Source organism: Bos indicus, chromosome 10 (assembly GCF_029378745.1).
Source record: "Bos indicus isolate NIAB-ARS_2022 breed Sahiwal x Tharparkar chromosome 10, NIAB-ARS_B.indTharparkar_mat_pri_1.0, whole genome shotgun sequence".
Lineage (NCBI taxonomy): Eukaryota > Metazoa > Chordata > Mammalia > Artiodactyla > Bovidae > Bos > Bos indicus.
Window position 1 is genome coordinate 76,311,341 of NC_091769.1, and position 14,553 is coordinate 76,325,893.

At 38.8% G+C, this 14,553-nt stretch overlaps 1 protein-coding gene across 16 annotated transcripts in view; it reads right to left on the reverse strand.

The window, feature by feature from the left end:
- Positions 1 to 420: 420 nt before the first annotated feature.
- The window catches only part of LOC109565244 (coiled-coil domain-containing protein 170-like), a 42,055-nt gene continuing 27,922 nt past the window's right edge, over positions 421 to 14,553 (reverse strand). For 12 of the 16 annotated variants that reach the window (XM_070796725.1, XM_070796715.1, XM_070796714.1 and 9 more), the window contains 4 exons: positions 12,956 to 13,156; positions 6,290 to 6,517; positions 5,426 to 5,641; positions 3,557 to 3,819 (listed from right to left, as the gene is read on the reverse strand). In XM_070796725.1, the coding sequence (XP_070652826.1) occupies positions 3,658 to 3,819; positions 5,426 to 5,641; positions 6,290 to 6,517; positions 12,956 to 13,156 (807 nt within the window). In that variant the 3' untranslated portion in view covers positions 3,557 to 3,657. The other 4 variants (XM_070796724.1, XM_070796718.1, XM_070796716.1 and 1 more) reach the window with 4 other exon arrangements.

Below are 14,553 nucleotides of genomic sequence, written 5' to 3' on the forward strand. Positions count from 1 at the left end.
AAGGAGAATAAGAGAAGTAGTAGTGTTAGAAAGACCTGGCAAACCTCAAGACCCTGGCTTTGAAGAGAGAAGAAGGCAATGAGCATAGACTGTGGGATTCTTCTAGAAGCTGGGGAAGATAAGGAAATGGATTCTCTCCCCTCCCCAGAAGGAGCATAGCTCTGAGACCTCCAGAAATGTAGAATAATAAACATTTGATTCAGCCACAAAGTTTGTGATAATTTGTTACAGCAGCAGTAGGAAACTGATACACTGCCAAACTTTTCCAAAGTAATTTTACCAATTCATACACTTAAGCAGCTTTGAAAACATGTCCATACTTTACCCCACACAATATGCACTGAACTGGAATCTCCAGATAGGTCCAGAAAATGTATTATTTTAAATTAGATAATTTTTCTGAATCTTGAAGGTTGAAAATTATTTGTCTAAATCCTTAAGTCTAAATTCACTTCTCATTAAAGAACAGAGAGGCAGCAACTTGTTCCAGGTACTGGAAGGGTTCCTCTCCCTCCTCTGCTCAGACCTAACATAGCTGACCTTATACAGTGCTCTGTGGTTGAACAGTTTCTATTAATACAATTCATAAAGGAGCCTTAAGACTAGGGACTCTGTACTTAAAGATAAATTTTCTTTAACATGCTTATGAACTGACTCTTTGAGACTGCCAGACCTTGCCACTGTTCACATTCATGAAGAACTTGATCCTGGAGCTGGTAGTATTTGCAGTTCCTCAGAAAGGAGAAGCTGGAGGAAGGGGTCCGGCAGCTTGTCAGGCTCATGGGGTTGTGCTATCCTTCCAGCTCTTAGAAGCTGAGGCTGTAGCAGTCACCTGACCGAACCTCCGACCACTGACCGTGGGGGAATCCTGAACAAGAAGGTGGTTTTCTTAGAGCTTGAGCAGGTTGGGCTGTAGGTGGAGGCTCTGTGCAGGGTGTCCCTACCTTTCCTTAAGGATATTCTCCAGAAAAAAAGGTAAGTGAACCTCTTACCTTGCCTCCAGGGATCCTGGAATCACCTTACTTGGTAGTGATACCACCAACTGCTGACCCCCACTTGGCCACAAATTCAAAAGTCCTCAGAAACCCTGGGAAGTTTTTATTAAAAATATATGTCATCAAAAGGAATGAAAAGTGAGCCAGTGTTCAAACTATAAATTAGTAGGAGCTAATAGTTCAAGTACTTTCCTGACAAGTGTCAAATGTCACTGTTTCTCTTTAAAATTTTAAACACTCCATGGCATGCTGAGATCTTGTAGTGCTCCAGAGTGCCTTGGGACACAATGTGAGCATTTTAGAAGTTCACTCATCTTTCCTTGAATGAGTATTCAAGAGAATCATTTTCTTCCAAAGTGTTACTACTATAAGGTCCAGTGTAACATCACTTCTTCCACCCTGATGATCCCTCTAAAACTAAGCCCCACAGGAGATCTTTTCAAATGACAGCAGCAGGCACTGGGTATCCACAGGCCTGTCCAGATTCTGACCTGTTCCTACAGAGGACATCTTGGATAAATCTAAAACTATCTTGTAAGATGAACAGTTTCCTGTTCTAAGTAAAATTTAGAAATAATATATTTTAAAACATCATTAACTTAGAGATCTATCTACAATTAGGAAAACACTGGCAGACACTATTAACTAAGAAAAATAAACAATATATTCTTGCACATTATTAATAATTCTTAATGAGTTTCCTACCTTTCAATATTTCATATCTGCTGGGACCCAGCACGGGAGTCCCCACCCATGACAAGGCCATGTGGGAGAGTTCTGGTGGGCAAGGCGAGCCACAACTCGAGGGGTGCCCCTCTGGGCCTGCCTGAGTGTCTACCCCCAAACCAAAATCTGTCTGTTTTACTATTTCACGACTTTAACCAACTCCTCTGACATTAACGGGGGGCTATCCCCGACCACCTTTCTCTGAAGAATATCAACTTAAAACTCTAGTTAATAAGTCTCCTGGGCATAATAGGAGTGTTTCAATTCAAACCCCTCTGATGACTTTCTAGCTTGCCTGACAGGTTTGTTCAGATTCACAGCCTCCCAACCACAAGAGGCACAGGAAGCTTAAGATATTCTAACAATGCAGAGCTTCTCAGAGAGTTAAAATTGTTAGAATAGAACTAGTAGAGGATTTGGAGAAGGCAATGGCACCCCACTCCAGTACTCTTGCCTGGAAAATCCCATGGATGGAGGAGCCTGGTAGGCTGAAGTCCATGGGGTTGCTAAGAGTCGGACACGACTGAGCGACTTCGCTTTCACTTTTCACTTTCATGCATTGGAGAAGGAAATGGCAACCCACTCCAGTGTTCTTGCCTGGAGAATCCCAGGGACGGGGGAGCCTGGTGGGCTGCCATCTATGGGGTCGCACAGAGTCGGGAAATGACTGAAGCGACTTAGCAGTAGAGGATTTCTTTGTTGAGCTAATGCTTGCTGCCAAGTTTCCATATCCCTTACCTACTGAGTCCCTGGGAGTATATTGATTAATATAGTTGGTGTATAGAAATGTAAGTAGTACCTTTAATGTTTGTAACCTTGGACCCTTGAGTTAATTCTTTTCTTGTTATAGCCCACCACACTTTTGCCCTATAGGAATGCAACTTTATCTAATGCTTTTGGAGGGTGGCGCCTGACTTTAGAATAATCACCTTTAGAGAAAAATAAGTTTTCTGAAGAAAGGGTCATGAAATGTTAACAGGCCTCCTGGCCAGAAGATGATGCGCCTAAAACTTTTGCATATGATAGGTTTGCAGAAAGAAAGCCTGGCTTCGATAAGGATCAAGGACTGCTGACCTTGCATGACTCTACCCCTTCCCCCATTATCCTCTATGCACAACTTAAGGTATAAAAACTACTTTGGAAAATAAAGTGCGGGCCTTGCTTACCGAAGCTCGGTCTCCCCATGTCGTTCTTTCTCTTTCCTTTTCCTATTCAGGCTGATTTCATGGGGCGCAGGGGCTCTCTGCGTTCACTTTCCTGCCTGGGCTTCTAAGACCCACTCGAGAAAGTGCCTAAGGTGGGGCACGTTCCAAGATTCGAGAGGGCGCCTGCAGCCTACGTGAACAGAGCAAGTCCCGTGCTGGGGCTTTATTGGCTTTCTGCGTAAACCAAGGAATATCAGCCTCTTTTTTCTCTCCTCTATTTTCTTAACTGCAAAATTCTTTCCTTATCTCTTTATCTATTCTTTAGCCAACGCTGTCATCCTGAGGGAATCCCTAGATCCTGCTGGGGCTGGACGCCAGCACATATCTGATTTTCAAACTCTCAGTTAATCAAATAGATAAAATAGATTCAAATTATAGACTGTAACTTTACCTAGATTCATAAGGGGACATACCCCAAAAACCATTCATTCTAGACACAAGCCATTAACGTAGATACGAATATTCCAACTAAGGGTTAGTTCTGCTTAAAATACAGTTAATAAATATAATTAGACACTATGCATTATAATAACAATCCAGACTAGACCACAAATAAATGTATTTGTATGTATGTAGAACATGATTGCAACAAAGAAAAGTGAATTGCCAAATATCAAAGGAGAGAACAGATTTAACTGAAAAGTTTCAAATGCATTTTATTCATAATATAACCATATTCAAGACGCTAGAGGAAATGTCCATATTTGTGAGTTCTTGTTTGCAGAAATTCTTTATTCATTATCCTGTCCAGTCTCACACTCAGAAGCCATCTTTGATTTGTCAGATGCTTCATATACTTGTATAATAAGCCTTAGGTGATTGATGATTTTCTTGTCTGCTGTTTTCATGTTAAAGCCCAACATCTTCATAATAGTTTCTCGAAAGTCAACAAGCTACAAAGAACCACCCCCCCAAAATCAAGATATGTCATGAGTTTTGATCACCTTACTATGTACAATGAAATATTAAGAAATTTAGTTTTATTAAACATTTCTTTATGAAGTATAACATATTCTACATTCAAATATATTTTTAAGCTAAAAAAACTCTATTATAAGAAATCTAAACTTACTTTTGTATTTTAAGATTTGTTTTTAGTTTTACAATTTTATAGGATAAACTTAATTTTACTGCTGCTTGCTTTTCATCCGTGAGGTAATTATTTTGGGGGCTTCTGATTTGCTGTAGGTAATAGAGTCCCCGAAGTACATCTCTCTCTGCCCATTCTCTATAGTGATCAACAGGAGAGCAGATAAAATCATCCATAAATCATGCCTAAAGCACAAGTAGAGACTACCACAGACTTCATTCTGCATATAAGTGGGGAAATAAATATTCTAAACCGGCAAAGGCTAGTTGAGAACCCAAGCTGGAGTATGCAGCTAGATTCCTCCGGTGTCCCAGATACGCGACAGTTCACAAAGGAGGAAATACTAAAAACAAGTCTGAGAACTGGTGGATCAGAACACCGGTGTCTGTGGAAGGAAAAGAAAGGTGCATGAAAGTATGTGAGAGCAGAAAAGGCAGATCTAGAGGGCAAGGTTTCTGAGGAGGCTTAGTGATAAAGGAAAAGGAAAAAGCAAGCACTGGAAATTAGGGACTTATATAAACAAGAGAGTACTGCAGAAACAGACATCACATAAACCCTGCCCCAAAATAAAAGGCTTGACTTCCTAAGTAAACTTTAAGAAGCTCCACTCACCATGTCAACAGAAGAAGGTGGTACTGAGTTAAGAAACCTAGTATGTAAACCCTGCCCCCTAAATATCCTAAAGTAGAAACACCTGAAATTGAGAGCGCAAGGCAATTAAAGGGATTTTAAAGTGAATAGATAAATGGCAAATACGCATTCAAAATTGTGATAAGAAGAAAACAGAAAAGCACTAACATCCAAACTGTTCAGGGCTCTTAAGACCCTTTCTTGAGATTCTCTCTCCTGTCACAGAAACTCTAACCCTGTGGCTGTCAGTCAGACAGAAGTTCACTGAGAAATGCCAAGAAGAAATGGTGACAAAGGCCTTATGTTGAAGATTCCAGGTGCTGATCCATAGCCCAGGTGCATCTCTGCCTTCTCGGAGCTCTGGTTGTTTAACTCTGATTCCACAAGGCAATCAATTCTCTTTTGTCTAAGTTGCTGCTGCTACTGCTGCTAAGTCACTTCAGTCGTGTCCAACTCTGTGCGACCCCATAGACAGCAGCCCATCAGGATCCCTCGTCCCTGGGATTCTCCAGGCAAGAACAGTGGAGTGGGTTGCCATTTCCTTCTCCAATGCATGAAAGTGAAAAGTGAAAGTGAAGTCGCTCAGTTGTGTCTGACTCTTCGAGACCACATGGACTGCAGCCCACCAGGCTCCTCCATCCATGGGATTTTCCAGGCAAGAGTACGGGAGTGGGGTGCCATTGCCTTCTCCATTGTCTAAGTTAGGGTAGTCTAAATTGAGGTTGGTGTTTATCACTTCAACTTAAAGAATTTTAATATAGTATTCAAAGAAAACAAACCTTTTCTTGTTTTCCCGGTACTTCTTCAAGTGTGCTCTTTGCTGTGCTGAGCTCAGGAGTGGCAGTTTCTAACACTTGATGGATCTTCTTTTTATCCCATCTTGCTTCTTGCTCATCAGAGTCTACTGTAGTTTTCAGGTCTGTTTCCATAACTGCCTTCCCTTTCATTGCTTCAACTTTTGTTAGAGATTCCCTGAGCTTCTCAATTGTTTTGTCCTATGAGGGTAGAGGTTGTGGGAAAGGGAGAAGACTATGATTAGATCTCTTCTAAGTAACAGACAGGCATGATGCATGATAACTCATGCTTTTTTACTTTCTTCCTCTCTCTTTCTTTCTTTTACGAGCTAGATAATGTAGAAAAAGAAAATTCCACAATTTATGAATTAAGAGGACATTTCTCCACTATGTTCATCAATAACCAATAGTTAATGAGAACTTTTATTAACTAGGCATTTGGGATTTAAAGAGGTTTAACACATGTTCCATGTCCTCAAGAGTCTTAGTCTGTGGTAATCAAACACAGAAATAGAGAATAACTGGATACAGTAAGATTAAATATTCTTGATAAACGGGCAAAAAAAGTTGACCAATAAGTATCTAGTGCATCTTTGGTTTCAGGCATAAAATGTACTTTCGAAATACTACAACTGAAGCTTGATACAGCGAAGATCCAAAGATACTCTGATTCTTAAGATGAGTGGTGGATTTACAACATCTAACTTTATTATCCTATATGTTTAATATTATATATATTATTTTTATGGGTGTAAAATAATTTTTTAAGTTCAATGAGAAACATACAGCAAAAACAGTAACAGAACAAAGCTTAAGTGAATTTTTGAAAGCCTCACATCCTTTACTTACTTTAAGGACATTTACTCTTGTCAGTTGAGTTTTCATATTTTTATTTGACAATTTCAAGTCACTGAGCTGTTTCTGAAGTTTCTGAATTTTCTCCTCTAATCTTTGAGTTGTAACAGTCTGAAAATTCTGCTGAATATTCAGTAATGTTTCTTGCTTGTTGTCTTTCTCTAGCTGCTCGAATGTTTTGCCATGTTCATCCACCTGGGAAATCTTAGATTGAGAGTTTTCCTTTACAGAAATCAACAGTATTGAAACAAAGAAGCTATGCTTTAAGATGGTATGCCACACTAGCATACCAGATCTGCTCTAGACTGATAAATTATAGACTTAATTCTTATATAAATAGGATAGTTTTCACCATAAATATGCATTATAATAATTCAGAAAATAAAATGTGACAGAAAAGTGATAGCTTAATGCTAACAAAGGTACAGTTAAGCAGACAATTTATAAACACCATGTGATAGCATGTCTTAGTTCAACTTTTCTAATAAGGTATGATTAGGAAATAATAAAATATTTAAAGGTTCAAGCAAAAAGATATCCTCTACAACAGTATTTATAACATGAAGAAATACAAATGTCAAAAAAGAATTAAATTACATGTGATTAATTAATACATTTCATGTATTAAGAATTAATATATTTCTTTTGGTTTTTTTTTCCCTTAATATATACATTTTATTGAAGTTATAGTTGACCTACAGTATTTCAGGTACACAGTAAGGTGATTAAGTTATACATATACACATATATTATTTTTCAGATTATTTTCCATTATAGGTTATTACAAGATATTGACTACTGTTTCCTGTGCTATACAGTAAACCTTCGTTGCTTGTTACATATCCATTCTTTTTTAAATCAGAAATCTAGGATTCCATTCAGATTAATACATTTCTTATAAATCAAGTTTTCAAAAATACTGTAAGAGAAAATGCTAATGATATATTTAAATGAAAGAAACAGGATGAAGAAAAATTATGCCTCTCTCTGCTGCTGCTGCTGCTAAGTTGCTTCAGTCGTGTCCGACTCTATGCGACCCAATAGATGGCAGCCCACCAGGTTCCCCCATCCCTGGGATTCTCCAGGCAAGAACACTGGAGTTGGTTGCCATTTCCTTCTCCAATGCATGAAAGTGAAAAGTGAAAGTGAAGTCGCTCAGTTGTATCCGACTCTTCACGACCACGTGGACTGCAGCCCACCAGGCTCCTCCATCCATGGGATTTTCCAGGCAAGAGTACTGGAGTGGGGTGCCATTGCCTTCTCCGATGCTTATCTCAGTTATGTTAAAATATTCATGAAAAATAGTCGTAGTAAAATATGCTATGCTAAGCTAAGTCACTTCAGTCGTGTCCAACTCTGTGCGACCCCATAGACAGCAGCCCACCAGGATCCCCCGTCCCTGGGATTCTCCAGGCAAGAACACTGGAGTGGGTTGCCATTTCCTTCTCCAGTGCATGAAAGTGAAAAGTGAAAGTGAAGTCGCTCAGTCGTGTCCGACTCTTCGAGACCACGTGGACTGCAGCCTACCAGGCTCCTCCGTCCTTGGGATTTTCCAGGCAAGAGTACTGGAGTGGGGTGCCATTGCCTTCTCTGATAGTAAAATATACCTATATGTTAACACTGGTTATCTCAAAGTGGTAGAATTACTGGCTATTTTAATTGTATCCTTTCTACTATTTTATACTTTATAAAGATACTACCAGAAAAGAGAGAGATGGAGAAGAGGTGCAAATTTAATAAAGATATGCATATTTTCATTATACATGAACTAAAAATTAATAAAATATATTTTAAAGAATCACTAGTTCTTCCAATAAGAAAATAGATACTCCAGGCAAGGCTGGTTAAAGAAGGAAGAGAGGACTGCCCTGGTGGTCCAGTGGTTGAGAATCTGCCTGCCAATACAGGGGACACAGGTTTGATCCTTGGTCCTGGAATATTCCACACGCATGGAGCAACTAAGCCATGTGGCACAACTACTAAGCCCACAAGCCGCAACTACTGAGCCAGTATGCTGAAACCTACTAAGCCCACAAGCCGCAACTACTAAAGCCCACTTGCTCTAGGGCCCATGGTATACAGCAAGAGAAGCCACCTTAACAAGAGGCTTGTGCAGCACAACTAGAGAATAGCCCCTGCCTGCTGCAACTAGAGAAGCCTGCACCCAGCACTGAACACCCAGTGCAGCCAACAATAATAAATAAATAAATACATTTTTTTAACTTTTAAAAAAGGAAGAGAAAATGAAAATACTATTAGGTAAGAGAAACATACAGAACTAATGTACATAAATTAATTTTATAATGAGAAAAAAGTTACTTAAAATGTTATTTCAAATGTCTTAATCCATTAAAAAAAATAAAACAAGTAACATATTAAGGAATAAGAATGAGAATGGCACCATTTTTCTTAATAACACACTGGAAATCAGAAGACAATGGAGTAATGCCTTCAAATCTGTGTGAAAATAAAGTCTAAACCCAACTATCAACTGATCCTGACGGTAAACAATAACAAAAAAAGACCATGTAATTTATTCAAAGAATTTTTCCCTCCAAGATACCATTTCTTAGAAATCTATTAGAAGATGTACCCCAGCAAAATAAGAAAGTACATCAAAAGAAAGGAAGACAAAAGATTCAGGAAACAGTGCAACCTAACCAAGAGATTGGAGAAGAAAAGTCACAGGATTATAGCTGTGCCCAGGCCCACAGAGCAACAGTCCAGACTGATGCAAGAGAATTAAGGAGTCTGGATGAGAAAGAATGGGAGATTTTTGTAGATTATAAGATCATCTGACATAATATTGGGGAAAAATTAATAAGTGAATGTTGAAAATTATACATATGAAAATACAAGAAAACTATTAACTCTAGGAAAAATAACACACATTACTACAAGAAAGGAAATGTCACAAGAGTATAATACTGGGCATTTTGTAAACATTATTTAGTGTCATATTGAAGTAAATGCTGATTATGGGTCTAGCTAAAAATACTGATATAGCTATACTGGGACAATAGAAGGTGGAGGGGGAAAGAGATAAAATTATATCTATCATATAATAGGAAGTCAACAGATAATGTCTAAAACAAATAACTCAGGATATACCAATATAAGGGCTTACCTGATAACTCAGCTGGTAAGAATCCACCTACAAGGCAGGAGATCCTGGTTCAATTCCTGGGTTGGGAAGATCCCCTGGAGGAGGGCATGACAACCCACTCCACTATTCTTGCCTGGAGAATCCCCATGTATTGAGGAACCTGGCAGGCTACAGTCCTTGGGGTTGCAAAGAGTTGGACATGACTGAGCTCTGAGTAAGCACAGCACAGCACACATAGCAGTATAAGCAAATCATTTAAGAAAATGGAGTTTACTACCAGAAGCAATAGCTAAAAAGGTTAAAAGTAGTTCCCTCTGGGAAATAGGATAGGTGGAAGTACAGAAATGGGCTGCTGCTTTTCAATAGAAGACTCGTGGTATATTTAATTTAAAAAATATATATGTATATATAATATATACATCGGAGAAGGCAATGGCACCCCACTCCAGTACTCCTGCCTGGCAAATCCCATGGACGGAGGAGCCTGGTAGGCTGCAGTCCATGGGGTCGCTAAGAGTCAGACATGACTGAGCGACTTCACTTTCACTTTTCACTTTCATGAATTGGAGAAGGAAATGGCAACCCACTCCACTGTTCTTGCCTGGAGAATCCCAGGGACGGGGGAGCCTGGTGGGCTGCCGTCTCTGGGGTCGCACAAAATCGGACACGACTGAAGCGACTTAGTAGTAGTAGTAGTAATATATACATATAAGTGTAAAAGATAAAAAATTCTAAATAACTGCAGCTCAAAGAAGAAATGAAAATTAATAGAAAAATTATAAACACTTATACAGTGAAAGAACTTCATATAAAAATATACTGAACAACTTACAGAGGAATATTTACAGCCTTTGCTGTTTTTATGAATTAAAACAAGGGAACACCCCCCACCAAAAAGAGCATATTTACATAAGGAAAAAGAGAAACAAGGGGTATAGATTTAATAAAGGTACCGTATATTTTCCTTATGTATACATCAAAACTAAACTGGTAAAATGCATATAAAAAAGAACCATTAGTTCTTTGGAAAGATAAAATAGATGTCCCAGGCAAGTCTGGTTAAGGAGGAAAAAGAGAAAGTGAAAACACACAATATTAGCAAGGAGAAACATACAGAATGCATAGATATAGAAAACATGAAAAGAATTCTAAACACTACTTTGTAACTCAGTGGCAATAAGTTGAAAACCTAAAAGAAATACATTGTTTCCTATAAAACTATAATATTCAACTGTGTCAAGAAAACCCTAGAACTAAATTATTGGACTTAATAAGTAAATTCAGTAAGGTGGTACATGTGTGTGAGCTCAGCTGCACAGTCGTGTCCGACTCTTTGTGACCCATAGACTGTAGCCTGCCAGGCTTCTCTGTCCATGGAATTCTCCAGCCAAGAATACTGGCCTGGGTTGCCATTTCCTTCTCCAGGGGATCTTCCTGACCCAGGGATTGAACCCAGGTCTCCCACATTGCAGGTGGATTCTTTACATCTAAGTCACCAGGGAAGCCATTAAACTTTTAAATATTGAGGAAACTTCCTGGTGGTCCAGTGGATAGGACTCAGCACTCTCATTGCCAGGGCCCTGGATCTGATTGCTGGTCAGGGAACGAAAATCCTGCAAGCTATGTGGTGCAACCAAAGGGAAAAAAAATACTCATACACTATATTGAACTCATACATTAATTGAACACATTTAGAACTCAATCCTATAGAGAGAGGGGGCTTCCCAGGTGGCGCTAGCAGTAAAGGATCTGCCTGCCAATGCAGTAGGTGCAAAGAGATGCGGGTTCAATTCCTGGGTCGAGAAGATCCTCTGGACTAGGAAACGGCAACCCACTCCAGGATTCCTGCTGGAAAATTCCATGGACAGAGGGGCCTGGTGGGCTACAGTCCATGGGGTAGCCAAGTAGAACACAACTAAGTGACTGAGCACACACACACCCACCATAGAGGGAGAAAGCACCAGTGTGGAAATACATATGTGTGAACATACTTATTTCAGCATTATTTGTAGTGGCATAAAAAGTAGGAATAAGAGAATGACCATCAATAGTTCTTAATAGGGAACTGGTTAAATAAGTTATATATAGAGTATGGAATATTATGCAACTGTAAAGGAATGAGTTAAACCTGTATCTTTTGATCTAAGGAAAGACCATGAAGTACTTACTTATCAAGTAAGATGAGTATTTTGACTAGTACAGTCCAAATTTTGTAAAAATGTCAACATTTACATATATGTATATACTCATATATTTCCATAATCACTGCAATAGTTATAGAAGATATAGACACACTGGTTACTGAGGTGAATAGGCAGAAAGAGGGTTAGAGAAGATTATTATTGTTTTCGTCAAATCTTTTAGCATGGTTTCAAGGGTTGTGGAATGCATGTGCTATTTATATAGTCTTAAATTTTAACATAATATATTTCAAAATATTTATGTGGAAATGAATCATTGTCAACTACATTTTCAAGAGCAGAGGTAGAAGCTGGATTCATCCTTGTGCTCTGGAGTCCATTGCCAATACCACTTTACCAAGTGCTGGAAGGTTTTAAAAACTGAGTGATCAAACTATACGCGATCAATGAATGAATGAATGACCGGATGGAATGACAGACTCAGTAGTGAGTGCGTGAGTTTATACTCTGGGGCACAGCAAGTATAGAAATAGTATAGCATGGGGATGGGTATGACATGCGATTCTGTGAAGAGGTAGTGAAATAGAATCAAAATCTCCTGAAAAAATCCTACCTAGTCCCATTCCACTTTTAGGATTGACTTTATAGATGCAGAGAAGCAAAAAATAGAAAAGGAAATGGTCTATAAGGTAATTATTGAGGAATTTCACCAACAGCCCCTTCCCTGACACAGTAGCTAAAATTCCATCTTTAGAGAGTCATTTCTTTGAATTCATTTCCCTCTAATCTTTTTTTAAAAGTATATTAAGAAGTACATTGTTTATTAATGTATATGGAATCTAGGAAAATAGTACTAATACACCTATTTACAGAGAAGAAATGGAGATGCAGATGCAGGGAGTGGACTGGTGGACCCAGTGGAGGAAGGAGAGGGTAGGACAAATTGAGAAAGTAGCACTGACATATATACACTATCCTGTGTAAACAGGTAACGAGCAGGAAGCCGCTGTGTAACACAGGAGCCCAGCCTGCCGCTCTGTGATGATCTAGAGGGGAGGAAGGGGCGGGAGAGAGGCGCAAGAGGAAGGGAATATCTATATCACTATGACTGATTCACACTGATGTGTGGCAGAGACCGCCACAACATTGTAAGCGATTATCCTCCAATTTAAAAATATATATGTAAACAAATGCCCTTATAATAAATATCAAATGTGTACAGTAGAAAAATGGGAGATAATCGAATGAGAGGTATTTTGATAAAATCAGAAGGTTCAAAATTTGTAGCAAAATTTCCTCCCTTTCCCACTATTAAGAAAGTACAAATAGTATTAATAGCTTTGAACATTTAAATGATGTAAGATGATCATTTTCATTGTCAAAAAAATGCCTTATACTTCAAGAAATTCTTACTTTGTTCATGTCCAAGTCTAATTTCCCTTGAAAAAGGTCATTAATAGCAATTTTTCCTTCCAGACATTTCAAGAGTCTTTTTTGTTCCATATACTTTTCCTCAGTGTCGGATACTTCTCCAGCAGTTTCTTCAGAGTGATGAGATTGCTTCTCCAATCGTTTAGTGAGCATCTGCATTTCCTGCTGAAGGACTTCAGCTCTCTGTAGGGAAAAAAAAAAAAAAAATAGATAAAACACCCCAATGGTCCATGATTTCTATTTTCAAAACTATGTGCAAGTTCTACTTATATTAACATTGTAGTAATGAAATTAAAACTCTTACTCATTGGAAGGAAAGTTATGACCAACCTAGACAACATATTAAAAAGCAGAGACATTCCTTTGCCAACAAAGGTCCGTCTAGTCAAGGCTATGGTTTTTCCAGTGGTCATGTATGGATGTGAGAGTTGGACTATAAAGAAAGCTGAGCATGGAAGAATTGATGCTTTTGAATTGTGGCGTTGGAGAAGATTCTTGAGAGTCCCTTGGACTGCAAGGAGATCCAACCAGTCCATCCTAAAGGAGATCAGTCCTGAGTGTTCATTGGAAGGACTGATGTTGAAGCTGAAACTCCTATACTTTGGCCACCTGATGCGAAGAGCTGACTCATTTGAAAAGACCCTGATGCTGGGAAAGATTGAAGGCAGGAGGAGCAAGGGATGACAGAGCATGAGATGGCTGGATGGCATCACCAACTCAATTGACATGAGTTTGAGTAAACTCCGGGAGTTGGTGATGGACAGGGAGGCCTGGCATGCTGCAGTCCATGGGGTCCCAAAGTATTGGACACGACTGAGCGACTGAACTGAACACTAAGTTACTAAATAGATGAGTGGGGAAGATGTTTAAGAAGACTCAACATGTATAAGCTGGTTTTAAAAAAAAGAAACAAAGGTTTGATATACAAAAATAAGACATTTTAGTGAATACTGAGAAATAAAATAGTATAATGAATTTTAGGAGAGAGTGTGTAAAAAAATTGTAACTGTACAATAAGCATACTACTGTGTAGCAGGTTTTACTAACAAACTGAATTTAAGCAATACCTATTTTCACTTGAATGTCAGGATGAAGAGTGATGAAATTTTACTACAATAATTTGAACATAACAGGAGATATATCCACTTGAACTTGCTGGATCAATCTTGACAGACGTGACCAGTAAATTCACACAAATGACTGACTTGATAATTTACTTCACTGCACTGACTAAACTGACCAGTGTTTGGTCATGACAGAAGCATTATCCTCACCACACCACTATGTTTAAGCTAACATTCACTGAGCTTACACTGACCTCTACTAAGCATTTATTATGTATTAATCCATTTAATCCTTACAACCATTCTGTGGTACACAAACTATATCCCCCCTAAACCCACTCCCACCAAAATTTACAAAACTGAGGCACAGAGAACATAAATAACCTGCCCCAAAGCACACATTCAGTAATCGTAGAGCTGGAATTCATACCCGGCCTCTCTGCTCTTAAATACCCCTATTGTGATAATGGACATCTTCATCCCTCTTATCACTATAGTAATAAAAATACAATCAGG